We start from the raw sequence: 22,649 nt of genomic DNA, 5'->3' as shown, positions 1-22,649 counted from the left end.
TTTTAGGGTGCTTTCACACCTGCCTTGTTTGGTTCAGTTCAACTAAAAGTCAAGTCCGTTCGCCCCCTCAGTGCGGTTCGTTCGGGCAGGTGTGAACACAGCAATCACACTCGTGCACCAAAACAACTGGACTGAGACCCTCCTGAAGAGGTGGTCTCTTGTTGGGGTTGATCTCGCGCTTTCAAGGCAGTTAAAGACGCAGCATGTGTACGTCCCTAAGCTGATTAGCTCTTGTGCCTATCACGTTTTGTTGAGGATTTTTCTTTTGAATCTATTTCAGCGAAGTTTAAATGCTTCAATAAATATTCAGTGATGTCACCAATATGCAAATGAGCGTTATGTATGACATTATCTGGCAACTTTTGGAGCTAGTGTAGTTGGTGACATTGCTTCACTAGCTGCTGTAGCAACTTGAATTCAGACAGTGCAAACTGTAGTGCCGAGGTTCACAGCGTGCAGGGTCTGATCTGTGTAACCGCAGCAACAGAAAGTTTGCTGATCAGGCGGGGAGTTAACACTGGACGAGCTGAATTCAGTTGGTATTCGAGGTGATGGAGGTCTTTCTCCTCGGATTGTCCGCCAATTTTTGCTTTCTTGCTTCTGCTTTGATTTTCTTGAAATAAATATAATGGTACTTTTAGACTACCACAATAAAGGCAGCAACTTCTTGCCGCCTCTGCATTTAAATAATATTGATTCAGACATTTGAAAAAATGAATTTGTAAGAGAAAGTTGCCAAACTGAAGTGATTTTTTTCCCCTACACCAGAGGATACCCTGAGAATGATTATGTTTCTGTTGCAAGACGCCCTGATTCTACGCATCCTGTCTTTATTTGCATCCTAATATTTCAAAACTCCGAGCACATGATGTGACTTGTGTCCTAAAACCCCAAATTAGTCTGATGTTAGAGTTCCTCCAAAGAACAAACCAGGAGTGAAGGCTTTTTAATCACATTTAGGATGAGATTTAGATTTGCTCCTTTCAGCTCTGAGTGTGTATGTGGACTTTAATCTTCAGTCCATAATTACATTCTGATTCACAATAGGCTACAATATATACTGTGTAAAGCAGCGGGTAATGAATATGGACTGTCATGGAATTGTGTCTCCGAGGGCACACAAGACTGAAAATTTAAATTTACATTACAATGAGCTCAAACTCAGACCACCGCTGTTAAAAGCAGCCGCTTGCACAGAGTGAAGGCGCAGTCATGCAGCTTTGAGATTTAGGAGGAAGTCAGAAGTTCTGGAGTCAACAACAACCTGAGCTCATGAGCAGCACGGCCTGCAACAGCGCCACCTCCGTGTCGTCCAGGTTAAACTGCGCCAGGCTCTTGCCCAGGTCGAAGATGGCGTCCGACACCACGCCCAGCCCGCCGTTCTTCAGCTGCTCACGCTTCACGGCCATCTCCCCTCCCAGCGTCAGCGTCTCACTTTCTGGGTCGTAGCGCATGGCAGCTCGCAGCGACATGATCTCCATGCAGCAGCCCTTCAACAGGATGATCTGGTCTTCACAAGGTAGCTGGTGGAAAAAGAGGGTTTTTAAATAATTAATACAAGGTTATTCTTTATTTTTAAACAACTATATAGTATATTGAACCCATTTTGAAGCTGTAAAAAATAACAGTCTTTACAGGGAGGAAATCATGATGGATAATTTCACCATTTCAACATTCTTCCTGCAGTAACAGAGAAAGTAGTTCCCACTTTTCCTTTTATTTTGACGCAGGGTTACAGTTGTAGAACAGATGGATAATGGAGGAGGGGTTGGGTATATGCTCAAACTATTTTGACTCTAATTGTCTTATTGAGTCAGTTTCTGACTGCATTTGATTCTTGTCATTTCATTTATAGCACTAACTCTTGCTCTAAAGTGGTCTTCTGTCTCTTCAGAGTCCAGCCGGAAACTTAAGTGGACAGAGCTTTTACAATCAGCACCCCGAGGCTCTAAAACGACCTGCTCGATAAAATAAAGCTGTCTGAGTTAGCGTCATTTTTCTAAAAATGTACTTTTATTGGAAAGCATATCCTGATTTTATCTGAGCTGTGTGTTTATTTTCATCTGTTTTAAATGTCTTGTTTGTCATTTTTAAGTTTGCCCTTTATGTATTCTGTAATTAATTTAGGTATTTTATTTATATATTTATTTTATTTTTTTCTCTATGAAATACATTTAACTTTGTTTTGATAAATGCTCTATAAAGTTTATTATTATTATTATTATTTCATTAATTTTATTGTACAGCAGTTTTCAAAAACAGCATTTAGAAAATGTTTTTTTTTTTTTAATAAATAAATAAATTGAAAAAAACCTGACCATAAAGGGCAAAAAGTTACTTTTTCCTGTTAAAGATATTGATAATTGATTAAAAATATTTATTATGACATACTTGGGGATAAATAAATATGATTAAACAGTCATTTGTAAAAATAATGAGGTATATTTTGGCTCTTTTTGGTCAACAAGTCGAGAATATTTACATTTTTCCTTCTGTGTTGCCCTTCACAACTACATGTTTAGAGTTTGGAGAGCAGCAGATGACAAAATGTCGATTACATTCAGGTAGTTTAACAAGAAAATGAAAAAATAGATAAATAAATTAAAAATTAAAAATCAGCCACTCAGTCATAATTACTTTAAGTATTGGGGAGTAACCAGTTACATGTAATTAAACAAATAAATGTAAATATAATCTGTTACAGTTACTACTCAATATATTGGTGATTGCAAAAGGGGTTACATCCGAACATATTGTTTTTGGAAAAAGTTAATATGTAGAATATATAAATTCTTTTTTTTTTCTGGACATTTTTCCAGCTTAAAAGGTCCAGTTTAAAACATTTGTTAGGAAAATAATTAAAAGTGCTTACATGTAACAGGTTATTGAAGTCACTAAAATTGTTAGAATACATTTAAAAAAAAAAAAAAAAAAAGATTATTTTTTGGGGCTTTTTGCCTTTAATGGACAGGACAGATTGAAATGGGGTGAGAGAGAGAGAGTGGGGGTTGACATGTAGCAAAGGGTTGCAAGCCGGAGTCGAACCTGCGACTGCTGCAGCGAGGCATCGCCCCTGTACATGGGGCGCCGGCACTATCCACTACTCTACCGACGCCCTGTTAGAATACATTTTTAACAGAGTAACTAGTGATCTGAAACCTGTAACAGATCAAGAGTAACCTCCCAAACCCCTGATTACTTGAAAAAAAAATCCAAAATGAGATGTCCTCAACTATAACAACACAAAAACACAGCAGAGCGCTAACACAGCTTCTCCTCAGAGGAGTGATGCCTCGTTGTACAGATGTAGAGAGAAAACAATTAGGAAGAAAATAAAATAATCATATCCGTTGATAAGCAGAAATGGATACTGAAGCATCATGATTATCACAGATGTGGAGGAGAGGACGGGAGGGGAGTGGGAGCAACATGGAGACGGGTTGAAAAGCAGCAGCAGACATGTTTTTCCACTGATGAACACAGATTATGACTAATACACCCTGATTTACATGGATATTAGAATCTCTGGGTTGAAACCCATTTGATTAAATCTACAGACTCTGGTGTGCTGAATTAAATCTCACCTAAATGTAACTCACTGCTCTTGACTGCTGAGCGGATTAATTGGCATTAATTGGCTTGATTTGTCTTGTAAATGTGTACCTGGAGGGCATGCTTAATTTTTAGTGGCTCAATAAAGGCTGGCTTTGTTTCTGTGCATTCTTATCGGTAATTCACTGCAGCCGCGTGAAGAGATCTCACGTAGGCTAAACAGGTTCTCTCCCTCTGAATCCTTCATCAGATTAAAAATGCCTCTCTAATAATATAATCTATTATATTGTGAATAAAAGATAACATATTAAATATGACTGATTATCTGCTGCGGTGTCTGGAATACTAAAACTCTGCATCCTTATCTGTTTTAGTTTCTCCGTCTCTAAATGAATAGGAGATCTAGCAGCAGTATTATAGTTTACGCTCTCATTTGAATAGAAGCATCCATCATAACGGTAACATTTATATAATAACACAACAATCTGAGTGAATTCAACCTTAAAATATGGTGATTAAAAAGTGACGACCTCTGATTTCAAAAATATCTTGATTTATATTCTCAGAAAATGGATTACAGTTACAACCTTTCCTCTCCCACACACACACACGCACACACACGCAGCAACCGTCCCACTCGACAATAACTCAGCTACCCTGATAATTATCCAATCTAGGGTCTCATTACAAGCAGCAGAGAGAAAAGAAACATGATTACATGTTGCTAATCAAGGCGGGGCGAGCAGGAGCAGGAATGCCTCTCTGATTGTCAGCGGCAACAAAAGATGCTTCTGGGTTTATTTTCGAAGGCAGACGTATGTTCGGTGTGAGCGCCACGGCAACATGTGAGTGATCTGCATATTTACCTGGGCTTTGTGCTTTTTCTATGATACAACAATCGGAATCCGACCAGGTGGTCTAATTAGTCGACTACGCACTCAGAAGGTGATCAAATCAGCATGACAGCACACTGTCGACATCACTGTAAATATTACTCCCTTATTTCCATGGCAACATGGTAACTACCAGAGCTGAATCAAAAACCAGTAAGCTACAATATTATTACAACATGGATTGTTTTCTTAATTTTTTAATTAACTTTATTTAATTCATATGCCAACACATGGAAAAAAGCAGAGTATTTATTTTAAAATGTTGTGAATTTTGGGAATGTTTTCATCTATCGAGGTTATGTTGGCTGTCGTGCGTCTATACTCTACAGGTTGACAGGTGAAAGGGTGAGGGAAGAGGAGAAAGGAAAAGAAAAAAAAAGAAATAATAATATAAAAATGTATGAACAACAATAATAATAATAAAAGAAAAAATAATAAAAATATGTATAAGTAATAATAAAAACATATATATTAATAATATTAATAAAAAATAAAAAATGAAAGTAAAAATAATAAATAAAAGTATCAATATTAATAAAAATAATAAAATGAATAAAAGTAATAATAATAAATAACAGTAACAATAATAAAAATAAAAGACCAAATAAAATACAAATAAAAGTAATAATAATAATAATAAAATTAAAAAATAATGAAAAATAAATAAAAGTAATGATAAAAGTAATAAAAAATATATAAATAAAAGGGGAGGGAAATATATTAAACCTAATCCTACCTTTACCCTGTTACCAATAATTAAATAATAATCAATAATAATAAATAATTAAGTCAGGGGAGTGTCCCCCTGTCCTGCCCTATCGCCCTGCTGGCAGTGAAGCAGTACCGGGGCACCATTGGAATACTCCAGAATGGGTCAGTGTTGACTTTTGGACTTAACAACCCTCTGGAGTTATTGGAAATGTTTGGATCACAACAGCTGTGTCTGCGAATCAATGACATAGTGATATCTAAAAACAATAGCTGCTGGCATAGTAGATAAATCTGTCCATGATTTTTTTTTTCTTTTAGCAGTTATCTTGTGTTTATGTGTGGTTAAGGATGGGTAAGATTTTACTGACACCAGTGTTGATACCATTTTTTTTTTCTTTTATTTGATAGGACAGTTTGAGCATGAAAGGGGAAGAGACACTAGATGACATCCTGCGGCCTCTGCGGCAAGGAAACTGCCTTTGTACATGTGATGCCTGCTCCACCCACTAAGATAGTGTGTGTCCTGAATCCTGATCAATTTTCTGTGGGAAACAAAAGAAAGCTTTCACAGGTTGTTGACGTTAACGCAACAGTTTTAGTCTGAACACAGTGAAGAAACAGAGGAGAAGAAAAGGCACGCATGTGACTGAGGTGTGCAAAAGCCCCACTGTTTGAGTGTTATCTTAGTCTAAGACAATACTGTATGTGCTCTGCCTGTCTGCGTGGCGCTAATGTTATTCTAGCAGGATATTTACCATCGGTAACAGACACGCTGCTCAGCTGGGAAGCAGTGACACTCGTGCAGAGAGTGTGAAACGCATCGTATTCTTGGATTTTAAGCTCATGTTGCGTAGAAAGGTGTTTCAGCATATTGCTGGTGTTCACTCTGACTTGAAATGATCATTTAACACACATCAGGGCGTTTGAGTTTGCATGTGCCCCTCGTGTCAGGTTTCCTCCAGCTTCCTCCCACAGTCCAAAGACATGCAGGTTAATTGGTGACTCTAACTTGTCCGTAGGTGTGAATGTGAGTGTGAATGGTTGTCTGTCTCTATGTGTCAGCCCTGTGATAGTCTGGTGACCTGTCCAGAGTGAACCCTGCCTCTCACCCAGTGTCAGCTGGGATAGGCTCCAGCGACCCTGCAACCCCCAACAGGATAAGTGGTTACGGAAAATGAATGAATGCTGTAATCTTTGTGAAATGAAGCAATGCTTTGAACCTTTATGTTGGAAACTTTGGGTGTCAGCATTAGTCCAACATTCACGTCCCTTTATCTTGGACACATCCCTGATGGACTAAGTAAAGATGATACCTAGCAAGTAAAAAGGTCATTACAAAATACTGGCTACCGAAAAACTGCCCTACTGCTAGTCTCTTTATTAAACTTGTTAGACACTTACACCTTCTGGAACAGATGACCTACTCCATACGAAAGACTCCACTCACTCCACTCACACACATTATGGTATGTACCATATATGACACCCTACTTTAAACTAGAAAAAATCTGTCTTTGTAAACATCCCATGACCTCCTACTCGTCTTTTTTTCCTATACTTATTGAACGTAAAAAATGTTAAAAAATAAAGACGCTACTGACTGTTTTCCCGTTATTAGTCCAACCCCATGTGTTTCCATGGAAGGGGAGATAACACTTGCAAAAGGTGTTTAATTTTTAGAGCCAATCGCCCTGCAAAATGAACACATTTAGAGTATGTTTTTATTTTGTTGGTAACTGTTGTACGATTGCAATATTACACTTAATTATGAGCTTTACTGTCATTATTGGCACTTCAGTGACGCAGCAGGACCGAGGTGCCTGCACGTAAGTTCTGGTTGCATCACTGTCGTGCCAATAATGACAGTGAAGCTCATCCTTAAGTGTAATATTACTGATTTAAACTGTAAAGATTTAGAAAATCTTAGGTGTGTTTGACATTTTTTCCACAATCCATTTGTCTTTTTCCACAGTGCACTGTTAAGTTGTAAATATCAGGAGGAACTCTTGCACCTCCTCAGACAGAGGAGCTGTAATCCTGTGAGATAAACTGACCTCCTTAATCACACATTTCCTCACCTGACACACACTCACAGGATGAGAGCAGCTCTGCTGTGTCTGCTGTGTGTTATATTTCTCTGCATGTGTCTCCCACACTTGCCCTCTGCTCCCCGAGACCATTAGCCAACACTTACCTCAGAGAACATGGGCAGTTTTTTGGCAAAGTCGACCACACGGGTGATGGCAGGAGTGATGATCTTGGTGAACTCGCTGAAGGCCTCCAGGTCCACCTTGTCTCCGTCTGACGTCGGGGCAACCGGGGACTGGCCGATTTTTTCTGGCTAAATGGGAAAACAAACGTGGGTGGTTGATTAGAGCGCAGTCGGAAATGACAGCAGACATGAGCAAAGGAATTAAAATTGAGTAAGTGGCTAGCTAAGGTGATTATTTTTGGAAGCATGTCCAGAGAAAAGACCAAACAATAAACATTAATAACTGGAAGGGCACTCGGACAGTGTAGACCTATGCCAAGACCAGATGCCCTATCTCCGAATGTCAATGAAATTAAAAAAACAATTCATAGATCCTTTGTGATTTGGTTCAGCTCCAAAATGAAACAGATTCTTCCTCCGCCCATCGTACACCCTTCCACTAAGTTTCATGAACATTGGGTCAACAAAGATTCTGCTGACAAACCAACCAACCTGAACATGTCTCTGACTCTCGTACCCTCAGCACCGCTTCGCCTCAAGGCTGCTTCCCTTTCTCCCTACTTGTCTCTGTCCACCAACAGCTGCACCTCCAGTCACCAGTCTGTCAAGCTCCTGTAGTTCATGGAAACACCACCCTAATTGGACTCATCTCTGGTGAGGCTGAGTCTGCCGACAAGAGGGACACTGACCATCTGGTGACCGGACAGACTAACCAGTGGATCCCCGGAAGTCTGCAGCCCCACCCACCCCATCGCCCTGTGTGAGTCCCCAGTCAACACTGTGGAGTCCTTCTGGCTCCATCATCACCCAGGACCTCAAGTGGGACCGTAACATCAGCAGAGGATGAACTTCCTGCAGCAGCTGAAGAGGTTCAACCTGCCAAAGACAATGATGGTGCACTTCTACCATTGGCCTCATCTCCTCCATCACCATCTGGGACGCTGCTGCCACTGCCAAGGACAAAAGCAGACTGCGGCGTATCATTTGCTCTGCAGAGAAGGTAATTGACTGCAATCTGCCATCGCTCCAGGACCCTGAGGACCCTCCAGGACCCTGAGGCGGGTAGGAAAGATTCTGGCTGACCCCTCCCGCCCCAGACACAAACTCTTTGAACCACTTCCTTCAGGATTGAGGTTGCGGTGTATCAGGACCAAAACCTCACGCCACAGGACCAGTTTTCTCCTGACTGCAACCCAGGAACTAACACAGACCTCTGCCTACACACTACACGTTACATTAATGCACGTCTCTTGTACTATTATCTCAGTACACTGTCTTTTTATACTTCATGATGTAAACTGTTTCACGTTTCTTGGACAATACTTTGCACACAGGTACCACTTTAAAAACTGCACAACCCTTTAATTTTTATTTAGATATTTTGTACGTAATTTATTGTATGTTTCTTCTGTTCTTTATTTATATCGCTTGATTTTTGCAATAGTTGTTCTTCTTCTTTCTTCTTTAATATGTTCATGGGTGTGCACCATTACTCCAAAGCAAACTCCTCGTATGTGAAAATCTACTTGGCAATACATTCTGATTCTGAACCACAGAGCTCAATTGATGTCCAAAAACTATTAAAAACACATCAGTGAGCCACATCATAATTTTCCTTCATTACCATTAACACACAGACTGTAGTTTACTTTGACTCAATCCCAAATACGCCTTCCTGCTGCTCCAGATACTCACTGATGTGCCAAAAGGGGATGAATCCGCAGCTGAAATTAGTCCGCAACAAATGTGCTATTTACGCGTGTTTGATTTATGTCTTCAGTAGGAACCAATGGACTAAGGGCTGAGCGCAACAGTAAGGGTAAGGAAGTACGTTAAGTACAATAAAGAATGTAAAGAATTTTACCATGGGTTAAATGGAACGTTGAAGGAGCAGCGTGTAAGATTTAAGGAGATTTAGTGGCGTCTAGCGTTGAGGACTGCAGATTGCAACCAGCTGAAACTTCAACTGGCTAGGGTTTCCTTAGTGTTCATCATTCAGGAGGTTTTTATTGGGAGCCAAATTATCCGCAGAGGTCTTTTCCTCTCCAAAACAAACAGATCCGGTGATTTAAAGAGGTAACAATACTAAAATAAAGCAGTTTCACGTTAAACAATCAGTGTTTTTCCGATGTTGCTCATCACAAAGGGGCTGCAAACTACCATGGCTGATGCAAAAACGCAAATGGCCCCATCTAGAGTTGGTTCGTTCGTACTGGGCAACCGCAGAAACATGATGGTGCAACATGGCAGACTCCATGGACAAGGACTTGCTCCCTACACTCATGGGACACTTTATTGGGTAGAACTGTTCAGCTGCTCGTTATCACAAATAGCTAATCAGCCAATCATGTGGCAGCAATTCAATGCATTTAGTCATGTAGACATGGTGAAGAGGAGCTGCTGAATTTCAAACTGAGCATCAGAATGATGAAGAAAGGTGATTTAAGTGACTTTGAACATGGCATGGTTGTTGGTGCCAGACGGGCTGGTCTGAGTATTTACTGGGATTTTCAGCAAAACCATCTCTAGGGTTTACAGAGGATGGTCCCAAAAAGAGAAAATATCCAGTGAGCCAAAATGCCTTGTTGATGCCAGAGGTCAGAGGAGAATGGCCAGACTGGTTCAAGATGATAGAAAGGCAACAGGAAGTCAAATAAGCACTGGTTCCAACCAAGGTGTGCAGAAGACCATCTCTGAAGCAACAACACCTTGTCCAACCTTGAAGCAGATGGGCTACAGCAGCAGAAGACCACACCAGGTGCCACTCCTGTCAGCTAACAACAGGAAACTGAGGCTACAATTCACACGGGTTTTCTCACCAAAACTGGACAATAGAAGATTGGAAAAACCACATTCAGATGGAAGCATGGATCCATCCTGCCTTGTATCAACGCTTCAGGCTGCTGCTGGTGGTGTAATGGTGTGGGGGAGATTTTCTTAGTACCAACTGAGCATGGTTTAAACACCACAGCCTACCTGAGTATTGTTGCTGAGCGTGTCCATCCCTTTATGACCACAGTGTACCCATCTTCTGATGGCTACTTCCAGCAGGATAACGCACCATGTCACAAAGCTCAAATCATCTCAAACTGGTTTCTTGAGCAAGACAATGAGTTCACTGTACTCCAATGGCCTCCACAGTCACCAGATCTCAGTCCAGTAGAGCAACTTTGGGATGTGGTGGAACGGGAGATTCTCATCATGGATGTGCAGCCGACAAATCTGCAGCAACTGTGTGATGTCATCATGTCAATATGGACCAAAATCTCTGAGTTGTTGAATCTATGACACCGAGAATTAAGGCAGTTCTGAAGGCAAAAGGGGTCCAACCTGGTACTAGCAAGGTGTACCTAATAAAGTGGCCAGCGAGTGTAAATGGCTCACTCTAAGGAAATGAAAACAACAATTTTTATTACCTTACACTCGATTTCTGTCGACATATTCTCCTAAATCCTACACAGTGGACCTTAAGAGAGCTTAAACCATGATAGAGGAGGGAAGGAGAGGATATTTGTACTGAGCAGAATAAAGAAAAGAACAAAGTGTATGGGGAGAGGACTTGAGTGCACTACAATACAACAATGGATGTGTTTTTCGAATTGAGGCGCACATCAGAATAAAATAAGATTATAGAAAAATCAATAGAAGTGGCGTGGGGCTTAGAGTAAAATACAGCAGAGGAAACAACACAGTTTTAAACTGCTTTATAGCCTTTTTGCTCCTTTCTACAAAGTGCTCACTTGCCTTGGGAGACAAATTAAAACCAATTTATCAGATAAGGGGCGCAGATTGGGCTCTGTGAGAGGAATGGGACATGTCACCCAACAGATAGTGCTTACTTAGAGGAGGACTGCAGTGGGGAACTGCAGATCAGTAATACATATGTTTACAGAGTTGTGTGAGGGGAGGCTGTGACTATGAAAAATACTGTTTCATGGCTCCAGCGAATAAAGCGCGTGTCAAGGCTGCTGTCATTTATTCAGGTCGGACTGAGATAAAAGTATAGGCATAATCACCTCACACAATGAGGCATCAATCATCATGCAGAGAGAGACAGATCCTGTGAATCAGTAAAAACGTAGCCAATCCTCTGCCGTACAGCTGAGAGCTGAGCGATTACGGAAAATTTAAGAAATCTCAGTGATATCTTTGATGGACTGCTACTCTTGTCATGCATGAGCCAAAACAAAGTATTGGTTTCACTGGTCGAGGTCAGTGGCATTTTTCATTTCAGTGTTGAGAAAACAGATCTACGGAGAGAGACAGAGAGAGCAGCTGAGGTCCAGAGCTGCTGAATGCACGCCACCGCACTCTAAAGTGGAGGAGGCTTAGTAACAAACCGCAGGACTTAGCTGCACGTCACGAGACAAAACCGATGACAGGAATGAATATGGAGTCTATAACTCAAACTGAAATCGTTTCGGGTTGCTTATGTTGGAGAAACACAATTTTTCCTTTACCTACGGCAGCACTGAGTCATGAAGATGGTTTTGCTTTTATTTGTCCAGGTTTTGAGGTATCTGAGATGTCAGCATCTACCCCAATACAAAAGTGAAAAACGGCAATTTAAAACAAATCAACATCAATGTCTCCTTCCAGAAACTCTCCATAATCCACAGACCTCACTGTCAGCACATGTCTCAGAGACACGCGAGGTCTGTGCATCACCCTCTTTCATGAGGACTCAGTTTCTAAAGGTTTTAAATGTAATTTTTTAATGCAAACAAAACTCCGTTCACCTCCACTGCATCAGTGTGGCAGCAGGTATATCAGAGACAGATATCGCAAAAGCAAAACTACCTGACAAAAGTCATGTGAGAAATGGGTGTTTTTGTAATTTGGTGATGTGACCTTTTTATTCGAGGTCGGTAGGTTGAAAATGCAAGGTCGGGCGCTGGGTGCTACTTTCGTGCCTTTTTTGAGCCAGCTTTCAATAGCGCGGCGGTAGGTTGTGCTGAACAAGTACTGTATCGTAGCCTATTTAGCTGAAATCCTGAGTTTAACCATCCGCTATGCAAGTGATCTCATAACAAAGTTAATCTCAATACTACAAGTGTTGCTGGAGCTCAAGCATTTACAAAATCATTTGTGATGATGCAGTGCATGGTTATATATTTGTATCTGTAAATGTCCTCCACATCCTCATATGGGCTTTTCACTAATGTGATTTTGCTGCAACTGTTGATGTATGTTTATTAATTGCCTGGCCATCTGGGTGGCATCCAGGGAAAACACTTGGCGATGCCCACAGTTCTGGCAAGGGAATATGTCTTTGCTGCTTTAGAGGCTGGCTGCTCTACACAATTGTATATCTCTGTTTCGCCAAGTGCCCCCAGTGCTCTCACTGCCTGTCTCACTGCCACTAATGTATGGATGGGTAAGAACGTTTTAAAGCTAAATGAGGAAAACACTGAGATTCTTTTAATAGGACCCAAAGCAGCAAGAGAAAAACGGCACTCAGTGATTGGTTGCCTTAGCATACAGATTAAAATTAACATCACAAACTACAGACTTTTTTAACTCAAAAATGATGCTAATATTACGAGCCATTCAGACTATTGTATCAGTAATTCCCTTTTTACTAAATTACCTAAAAGTGTATACAAGAATGGAGAGCTCTTTTGCTATTCTAGAATCTTTTTAATTCGGCATTAGAAATGTACATTTATGCACAAGAACCAGATGTACTGTTTTAAGTGCTTGTAGTGAAACACTAATTTGCAACACCTGGAGGCTTTACACAGTAGGCTTTTTCAGAGCTGAAGGCCCAGAGTGTGAGATTTAGGAGGATTTAGTGGCATCTAACAGGAAGGATTGCAGATTGCGACCAGCTGAAACTTCTCCTGGTTAGAATCCCTTCGTGGTTATTGTTCAGGAGGTTTTTAACCAGGAGACAAATTATCTGCAGAGGTCTCTTCCTTTCTACAACAAATGGACCAGGTGATTTAAACCGGTAAAAACACTGAATAAAGCAGTTTCACGTTATAAATCAGTCTTTCTCAAATCCTGTTTGACTTGTTGAAGACGGGCTGCTAGCCCAGCACCTGCCAATGTGTGTTAACTGTTATTCTTTGATAACTAAAAATCTAGACGTTCGTGAGGTTTTTACCAGGAGCTGAATTATCAGAGGTCTCTTCCTCTTAGGTAAAAACGTTAAATAAAGCAGTCTGACATTAAAAAAAACCCCAGTGTTTTCTTTAAGCTTGTTGCTGAGAGCTGCTAACAATGGTAGCCGACGTAAAAACGCAAATGGCCCTATTTAGAGTCAGTGTTTTGCTTTTTCTGTTCTGGGCTACTGTAGCACAACATGGTGCAACAAGACAGACTCTGTGGAGGAGGACCTGCTCCCTATGTTGATATAAACGACTCATTCTAAGGTAACGAAAACAATGATTATTTCTAGCCATCAGGAGCAATTTGGGTTCAGTATCTTGCTCAAGGATACTTCGACACATGGGCTGGAGGAGCCAGTGTTTGAGCTACTGATCTTCCAATTGGTGGACGACCCACTCTCCCTCTGAGCCACAGCCACCCCCATATATCCGCCTAAATCCTACCTACTGGACCATTAATAAAATAGAATGAAATAAATAAATGAATGAAAAGAAAGGAAAATACATCCACAAATCCATACATAGAAATACAAATACATGTGTCTATGGTGGTATTAGGTGTGAGAACATTATTTCTATTTTAAATTGCTTTTTATTTTATTCTTGTATTTTTCAGTCTTGCAAAATGTGATTACTGATGTTTATTTATTGCTACATGAAGTACTCTGGGCTATGAAAGACTATATAATTAAATAAATTGTTGGTTGTTGGGGAGTCTAAACATTGTGGGGGGACATCATAAAGCTCAATGGGGGTTAAGATTCCTAAAAGAACTGTTTTATGCCACAACGGGGAAAAAGAAAGTTTTCAAAGTGTCCCTCAAGAGGCACAACATACTTGGACTTAAATGAACTCCAATACACAGTGGGAATTGGCACTAGCCAAATTGGGAGGGGGAAAGGAGGGGGGATTTTTTTTTTTTTTTTTTTTTTTACTGTAGTCTCATCCGTCATGTGGTGAGCTTCAACTGTTGACCTTTTATCAGATGGATTAGTGCTGGAAAGTTTCTTCCAGGAGAGCCGAAGAAGAGAAATGATGTTTTCATCTGGCTCTGATGGTTGGAAGTGCACACTTGGTTCATGCTTTATGTGAACGAGATATATTTTATGGTAATTGAGTTAATTTTATTGTTTTCTTTCACATTACAGAAAGAAGAGAAAAATCATTGAGCAGGGTGATTGATAGAATTGATGATCAATACTAATAACTCTATGGCTACTGAGATTCCTGGCTTACCTTTGGTCCCAAAACTTCCCGCACACTTTCAGGACACCTCCAGCACCAGTGAAATATAGAGTCATTTTTTCTAATAAATATTGATATCATCTGGTAATAATAATATGCTCAAAGACACTGTACAGAAATGTGAACTGCATGATGAGATGATAAGATCACCTCCTGACTGCAGAACCGCGAGCACGCCGTTGAAAAATGCTGATGTTTTTTGAACGTCTAATTCTGGATGTCTGCGTTCAACCAAAACCATATGTCCTCAATACACTGAATCTCTGATTTTTCCATTTAGCTCCTGATTAGCTTAGCAGATCATTTTAAAGGGATAGTTCAGCTTTTTTCAAGTGGGGTTATATCAGGTACTTATCCATAGTCAGTAGGCCTTTTTGCACAGAGATCACGCTATAGAGCTGCTACGAAGTCCCTTCTTTACACTGGCTTTGCATTTTTACAAAGCACAAAACAACGTAGGCATCATGCCGCCCCAGTGTGTGATTTTAGACAGCACACTGGCATCCCGAAAGCAAAGGCGGCGTGACGAGTGTGACATGTAACACAACAGCATCGGCCTCTAGTGTGCATCAGCAGTGCTTTCTAAACAATAACTCGTTCTCTGCTTCGAGGGCAAGAAGCTCATGTTTTCCCAATTTGCGGACATTTTCAGCGGCTGTTCTTCTTATTTGAGTTAGGCGCTAACTGCTTCTAGCTGCTTTTTAGATCTCCCAGATGTCGTCAGAACGTCACATCCGTTCAGTCCATGGTTCTGTCCTGCCAGCTGCCCCTTTTACACAGACATCCGTTCGGCGCCGTTACTACCTCCTCTGCCTGTGTCAAGGCAAGACAACTCTGTTTCCCCATTCTGCGACTGTACCTTTTATAAAAAAAAAAACAGCAATGCAAAAAAGGGCGCAAAATTCCTGCCTTGAACAGGCATTGTCAAAAAGATTAATATATTACCTACAGTAGCTGGCTGCCAGCACATCCTCAGTTTGGAGAAGCAGGCACAAGTACCACCACAGAAACTAAGTAATGTACGACTATCGATGGGGCAGCTTTTTTTTTTTTGATCTGTGTACGCTGTATGTAGAATATTTTCACAGCTTTGCTTTGCCATCAGACAGACCTTCCTTTGGCACGTCATTTTCTTCTACTCATAAGCTTAAGTTCGTCTTTTGTTACTGGTTCATAAAGGTCCCCACAGTAAACGACATTTTGTCATTGCTGTCATAACTACTTTTTTATTTTCTGTATTGTAATGTATTTGTTGTCTTCTATAAACAGAGTCAACACAGAGAGGCAGCGTTTAGTTTTTATGCACCACATATCTGGAACAAACTCAGAAAACTGCAGGTCTGCTGCAACTTTAAATTCTTTTAAATCAAGGCTAAAGACTTTTCTGTCTGCTGCTGCCTTTTGTTAAATCAAATAGTGATTCATTCCTTACACTGCACTGTAACTTTTATTCCTGTATTGTACACCTGTCTTAGTCTCATTTTTATTTTGTATTCTCTTCAATGGCAAATAATCAGCTGTTTGTCTAGATGCTTTAAAGCACTATAAACTGACTTGTTGCTGAAACGCGCTGTATTAATAAACTTGCCTTTCCTTGCTGTATGTAACACACTGACTACAGATATGTACCTCATATCACCCCACTTCAAAAAAAGAAGAACTCACCCTTTAAGCCAGTCAGTTGAGCTGTGGTATTTGCCTAATGTTGCTGAGACCAACATGAAATGAGTCTAGAAAAAGTTAATGAGTTCACAACCTCCTGGAAATAGGAGATTTGTGTGATTTAAAAGGGGGCGAGTGGAGTTTATGCTTCACTGGAAAACTAAATGAAATACTTGGAGCATAAAGTGTAGACTGACCTTTGCTAGCAAGATGGTAGGAACTAATGGGTAGTTACAGAGCATCCTGCAAACTGGTAAATAGGAGGGAATTATCAATATTGTATGCATACTTGATTGTGAGTGTGGTATTAAAGTTGTGTCTCAAAGAAGAAATGCATGAAAACTGACAAAAAAGTCAAATTATCAACATTCACGTGGATAAACTGATTATTTTCTTTTAAGGTGTTTCATGCGCAGGCATTTTGATCTTGGCTACATGCACCCGACACTGCCTGGATTCAAGAATGCAAACCCTTTCACAGGTTGTATGTTAAATGTCACACTTCTGTATTGGTCACATACATTGTGCTGTCAAGTTGAGGGTTAATCACCCAAAAAATCAATGTACTTTCTAATGCAGATGTCCATCAGGGACTCTGAGCACTTCTACACACAAGTGCAGTCATGCATATACACACCCAGCTGAAGCTATATGAACTGAACCTCTTGTAAAAGCTGTTTCCAGACGCCTGACCACAGAGTGTGAGAGGGAGAGAACATTGTGTAACTGTAACTCAGGCCACCGTGTTCCTGCAGATCTGGAGGCTCAGCTGAATAATACAATGGGCAAAACACATGACGTATAAAATGATGTACTGCTGTTTGGTTTTAGCGGTGATGAAAACTCTAAACCACTAAGCTCTTGTACCAATAAAACATCGTTTACGTGCCAATGTGATGTTGTATTTATTCATGGTCAGTTAACAGCATAAACTGGATACTTCCAGAATACGTGTCGTGTCATTATTCTGTCAATCAAACTGTGATGTTCTACAGTTCGTGTGGAAAAAACATTCTTTGCAACCTTTCAACATTTGCAGTGTCCCGTTTAATTCACCCCTGAAAACAAAAAGGCTGTTTTGGAAACAGAACGGTTACATCTGGTGCCTCGTATCAATTTAATAGATGATATCATAAATGCATTTAGATCAAAGAGCAGGTGCGGATGTTTGTGTCTTGTCTCATTCCGGATATTCAACAAAGACCTTATACATATCCTTGCACATCTGGGTACTAAGTCCTTTTATGCTCTATTTTTTTTTTTTAAATCACAAAGTCGTTCATACATCAATGTCTACTGGCAATATTTATTTTCAAAACTGATACACACACAGCAGCATAATGCTTGCTCAACCTATTGACTTTAACAAATTTAGAGCACTTTGTCCATATTTTGAACTCCATACTTTTTCCTCCTTCTCTTCTTTCTACAGTCTTTTTTTTTTTTAACCTAATGCAGAGCTTATTATAAGTCATTTCAGCAGTCATCTGTGAGCTAAAGTACAGTGTATGAGGAGCTGTGTCACTGCTGCCGTTTTATAGCGGCTGTCCCCACAGGACTGACAAGCCTCATCCTGGTTGGCTTAGCATGTAAATTTAGATATTCAGGGTTCAGTGGCCACAGCCTCCAGAGCCCCGTTAGTGGGTGAAGCCTGTGTAAAATAGAACTGTTTATCCTTTCAGATGAACCAAGCTCAGGGCTAAGATATACAGTATGTCACAGCAGCACGGGTTACTGTGCTAATCAGACTTTTAAATCCTGGTTTTTGCAAGCTCTGCTCTGGAGACAGGCTTTCGACAACTTTGTGGGGTTCATAAAAATGTGCTTCTTAACCTTAACTCTAAAAGTAGGCTTACAGTTTATATAATGTTTTACATGTAATAATCGCTTTTTACTGACAATGGATGAGCGGACTGTAAGGTAACTTTAAAACTGAGACCTTTTGCCTCTGACAGCCAGCTGACTGACTTCTATGTGAAGGGCTCAAGATGAATGTTCCGTGAAAATCCAAAGGATGTAACATTATGCTTGCTTCTGAGTGCCTTTCTTTAGCTCTGCTAAAGTGCTAACAGTGTGCAACACAACCTAACATTAGCTAAGAAATGGAGTCTGCTAACGTCATCAAACGACCGGCATCCAACACAACACAGTCACGTCTCCAGAGCTGCTAGGGCTGAACGATATATCGTTATTGTATCTATATCGAGATATGAACATGCAAGATATTAATATCCCAAAAGGAAAAGATATTGACGATATAATTTCCCCATGAGTTTCCCCAGCTCGACCGGCATGTACAGCTCAGCCAATCACAAACATCCTTTTTATGCTTGCCCTAAATGTACAGCTAAGGCCAGCCAATCACAAACCTCATTTCCTGTTTGCCTTGGATCGACAGCAAAGCCAGCCAATCACAAACATCCCCTTGAGCGAGGGAGACGTGTTGCTGCTAGCAACTTGCTAGTACACACTACACAGCGGAAAATCTAAGGTGGACGCAGAAGATGAGGTGCAAATTTGGTGGCGATAAATAAGTCAACCTCCATTATTTGGAGGTATTTCGGTTTTAGAAAGGAGGATGTACAACAGAGCAAGGTGTTGTGTAGGTCGTGCTTCGCGGAAGTCGCGACGAAGCAAAGCAGCACAACAAACATGCATCATCACCTAAAACAACACCACCAAGTACTGTATGAAGAGTGCCTTGCAATGAAAGGCACGGCGGGGACATCTGGAGCCTCCTGTGTCAAGCCCAAGCAAAGTCGGATTGCCGATGCATTCAGTAGCATAATGCCATAATGGTGAGTCGGCGTCCAGCAGGCACAAAGACATTACAAACGCTATAATGTACCATATTTTTTAAAGAATGCTTAGTTTTCACTGAACCCATTGTCATATTGTATCCTATTGATATCACGATATCTGGCATAAATATCGAGATATGAAATCTTGTCCATATTGTTCAGCCCTACCGTCTGCTCTCCTCACATAACAGTAGTCTCCGACCGGTGGAGAGTGAGGCAGAGGAACCATGGGGTGTGCTAGCTGGCTAATTCTTGTCTTATTTGTAGTCTGATAAACAGTAAATTCATCAAATTCGGTGCCCCTGGTGCTGAAAAAAAATCCTGGATTAAAAAACTGACTCAAAATATATAGTGATATTGTGTTTTAGCTGACAAACGTTAGCTAACGTTAGCTTGCTTGCTAATGTGGACAAATTGTTAGCTAGCTAACGTAGCATATTACTATCTTTGGTGGATAATGTCAGGTAATTAATCCAGACTTCAGGGCTGGTTTGCGTATTACTTAACGTCATGTAGTGTAGCCAAAGATACTGATATCAACCGAGTGTAAGATCACGTCAGTTGTTGAGAGATCTAGCAAGAATGTGCTGCTAAGACAGAGATATGTCTCAAACAAAGCTAAGTTAATTTTCTCCTGATTTGTTTGTCTGACAAAATGCCATTTCAGTATCACAATGTTTAGAAGCATTGGGGCTTGTGAAAAATGGGTCCAATATTTATTTCAATGACAATGGGACAAAGGAAACGGTCATCTGTAGTTACGTTCGCTTTTCCCATTGGAATGAATGGACTGAGGAGCAGTGGTAAAACCCACGTGACACAGATACAGGAGATGAGTGGGGTTTCTCGGTTTATCAGCAGTCTCTGGTGTAGCTAAGTCACAGCTAGCTGACGAACCTCAGCTAACTCGCTCGCAGAAGTAATCACTACGTTACTTATCCATCGTAATCCATGACACTAACGGGTGTATTATGACAAACTGAGTTGATTAAGCCAACAATAAATGATGTAACGCTACAAAGTTAACGTGTATCACTATTGATTGCTTTCTAATAACCTAAAGTGATGCAGGGCAGGGCGGCTATTGAGCTAACTCTAATCTAAGCTATGGTTAACAGATGCCTACGAAACTACACTGCATGGATCTGCTGTTGGTTGCTTCATAATGTTAGCTGATAAAGTAATTTGCAAACGGAAAGCTAGTTAGCATCATGGAGCTAATAGTCCAAATAAAATTTGCCATTCACGTCCTTAACAGCCAACGGTGTCATTAATGACAAATTTTCTGAGAGTTACATACAGAATATTTAACCTACTCATTGAAGCCTTAACTGAGTGCCAGTCTTGATTCATGAAGAAGTGAGAACTGCACAAAATCATCTCACCTCACACACCTCAGGAAACCACAATAGACAGGTTTAAATTTTACCTTTTCTCTTTTACAGAAATTCTCACACCTCTTCTTCTCCGCCTGAAGCTTCACACCTCCTCACCTATGTTATCCCCATCTGGACCCCTTCTCATCACACCCGGCCACTTTCTTCTTGTTGCCTAGCAACCTTGTCCACAATACTCACAACTTGCACTAAATGGTATCAACCCCTCTTCAGATGAATCCCCCTCATTTCTCCCATCTCACACCAACCTACACCCCACAGTTTCCTGGTGTAGATTTTCTTATTTATTTATTTTTAAGCCCCTTGATTTGGCCTTGAGCTGTGGTCCAATGCCGCTGTGAGATCGTTAACAAGCGCTTAAAACTGGGTAAGCACCTCAGATAATCCTGGGCCAAAGCATGAGGTCAGTGTCTGTCTGTGTTTGTGTGTGACGGGGGAAGACTGATACCAGGCAGGGCTGTCCAGGATAAATCTGAGCCCTAGCGCGGCAGGAAGACGGTTTGAGAGAGAGAAACCCTGACTGCCAACATCCCTGCCAACTTGCAGATGAGCGCTCATAACTGAGGATTTGCTTTGGCTCAGATAAGGGGGGAGCTCACGGAAAAACAGACGGGCAAAAATAGAGGGGAAAGTAAGGGTAGACACTGAGGGACAGTGAGAGAGGAAACAAAGAAATGAAGACGGGAAAGAGATTAAAGTGGAAAACGAGAGTTGAGGTGTGAATGAAAACTATGAAGAGAATTAGGTCTGGTTAAAAGCCCAGAAGGATTAGGATGAATAAACCCCCCAAATGCCGGAGAGAACGGAGGAATAAAGGCACAAGCAGAGAGACAGAAACAGAAACAGACAGCAGGAAATACAGAGTGATAAAGTCGTAAAAAGCTGCTCTGACAGTCAGATGCAGCTCACCCAGATAAAGTGAAGCCTTATCATTTCTGACTTGGCGTGCATGTTTGTGTGAGGAAATAATCCATATTGTCCTGTTGTTAGGTTCCAATGGGGTTAAAAGCTGGAAAAACTGGAGTGCAAACACTATGGCAGCACTACATACAGTAGTTTACAGTGTAAATTACCTATGAAAGCTGTTTGATGAGTGTTTTCTGCACTCAGGAATACTTCATCCACAAAATAATCATTTGTGTAACAACCACTCACCCCGTGTTACTCTGAATTTGTGAAGAAAATTTTGTTTTTCTCTAATGCCTCCATGGTGAACAAAGAATCCAAAAACTCATAAAGTCCTTGATGAATTGAGGTCATAGTGGGCCACAACAGCAAAACTATATCAAAACATGCTCACTACTTCCCAGACACGTGCATTTCTGCCAAAACCTTACCATTTAAAACACTTCTACACGCACGGACGAGCAGCGCACATGGGTAACTCAATGGAATGCACGAGCAGAGTTCAAACACAAGCGCCTGCCCAGACACGCCACTTCCACTCCGTTTTAAATAGTACGGTTTTCGCAAAAATACACGTGTTTGAGAGGGACTGAACATACATATGGATAAATGAGACCTGGGCTATGCTGCATTAGCTGTGTAAGAGTTTGTAAATAGATGTTTTCACATAGTTTTGCTGTTGTTAAATGTGGACCCCTATGACTTCAATTCATCATGAATTTTCTGAGTTTTTGGATTCTTCGTTCACTGTGGAGGCATGCGAGAAAAGTTTTCCTCGTAAATTCAGCCGAACATCGGGTGAGTAACTGATAAACAAACAATCCTTTTAAAGGGGAAGTGCTCCTTTAAAAAGGGTTAATGTTACTGCAAAGTCAACTCCTCCTGAGTATGGAAGCGAATCGTGACTAATATTTAAATTAAAATGCATTTCCAGAAATGCTTTTGCATTTTAAGAATGTGGCTGCATTATTTGACTCATATATAAAATTAATCATCAATCATCCTATTTGCATTTTAATTTTCTTCTTCAAGACTGCTCATTCTTTTACTTAATTAAAATGAAAAAGAAAAAGTCATTTGAGATTTAATTTTCAAAATATGCCCCAGCAAATAGATACCAATATTCAATTTGAAATGTAAAATTTGAAAATTAAAAT

General features: G+C 40.5%; 1 protein-coding gene across 4 annotated transcripts in view; it reads right to left on the bottom strand.

Moving 5' to 3' along the window:
- The window catches only part of LOC126399613 (thyroid hormone receptor alpha-B), a 227,492-nt gene that overhangs the window by 5,072 nt on the left and 199,771 nt on the right, over window positions 1-22,649 (bottom strand). For all 4 annotated transcript variants that reach the window (XM_050059706.1, XM_050059708.1, XM_050059707.1 and 1 more), the window contains 2 exons: window positions 7,351-7,497; window positions 1,265-1,523 (listed from right to left, as the gene is read on the bottom strand). In XM_050059706.1, the coding sequence (XP_049915663.1) occupies window positions 1,265-1,523; window positions 7,351-7,497 (406 nt within the window). The remainder of the gene's footprint in view (window positions 1-1,264; window positions 1,524-7,350; window positions 7,498-22,649) is intronic.

Source organism: Epinephelus moara, chromosome 13 (genome assembly GCF_006386435.1).
Source record: "Epinephelus moara isolate mb chromosome 13, YSFRI_EMoa_1.0, whole genome shotgun sequence".
In the NCBI taxonomy this organism is placed as follows: Eukaryota; Metazoa; Chordata; class Actinopteri; order Perciformes; family Serranidae; genus Epinephelus; species Epinephelus moara.
Note: the sequence above shows the minus strand (reverse complement) of the source record. Positions and strands in the feature narration are given on the sequence as shown.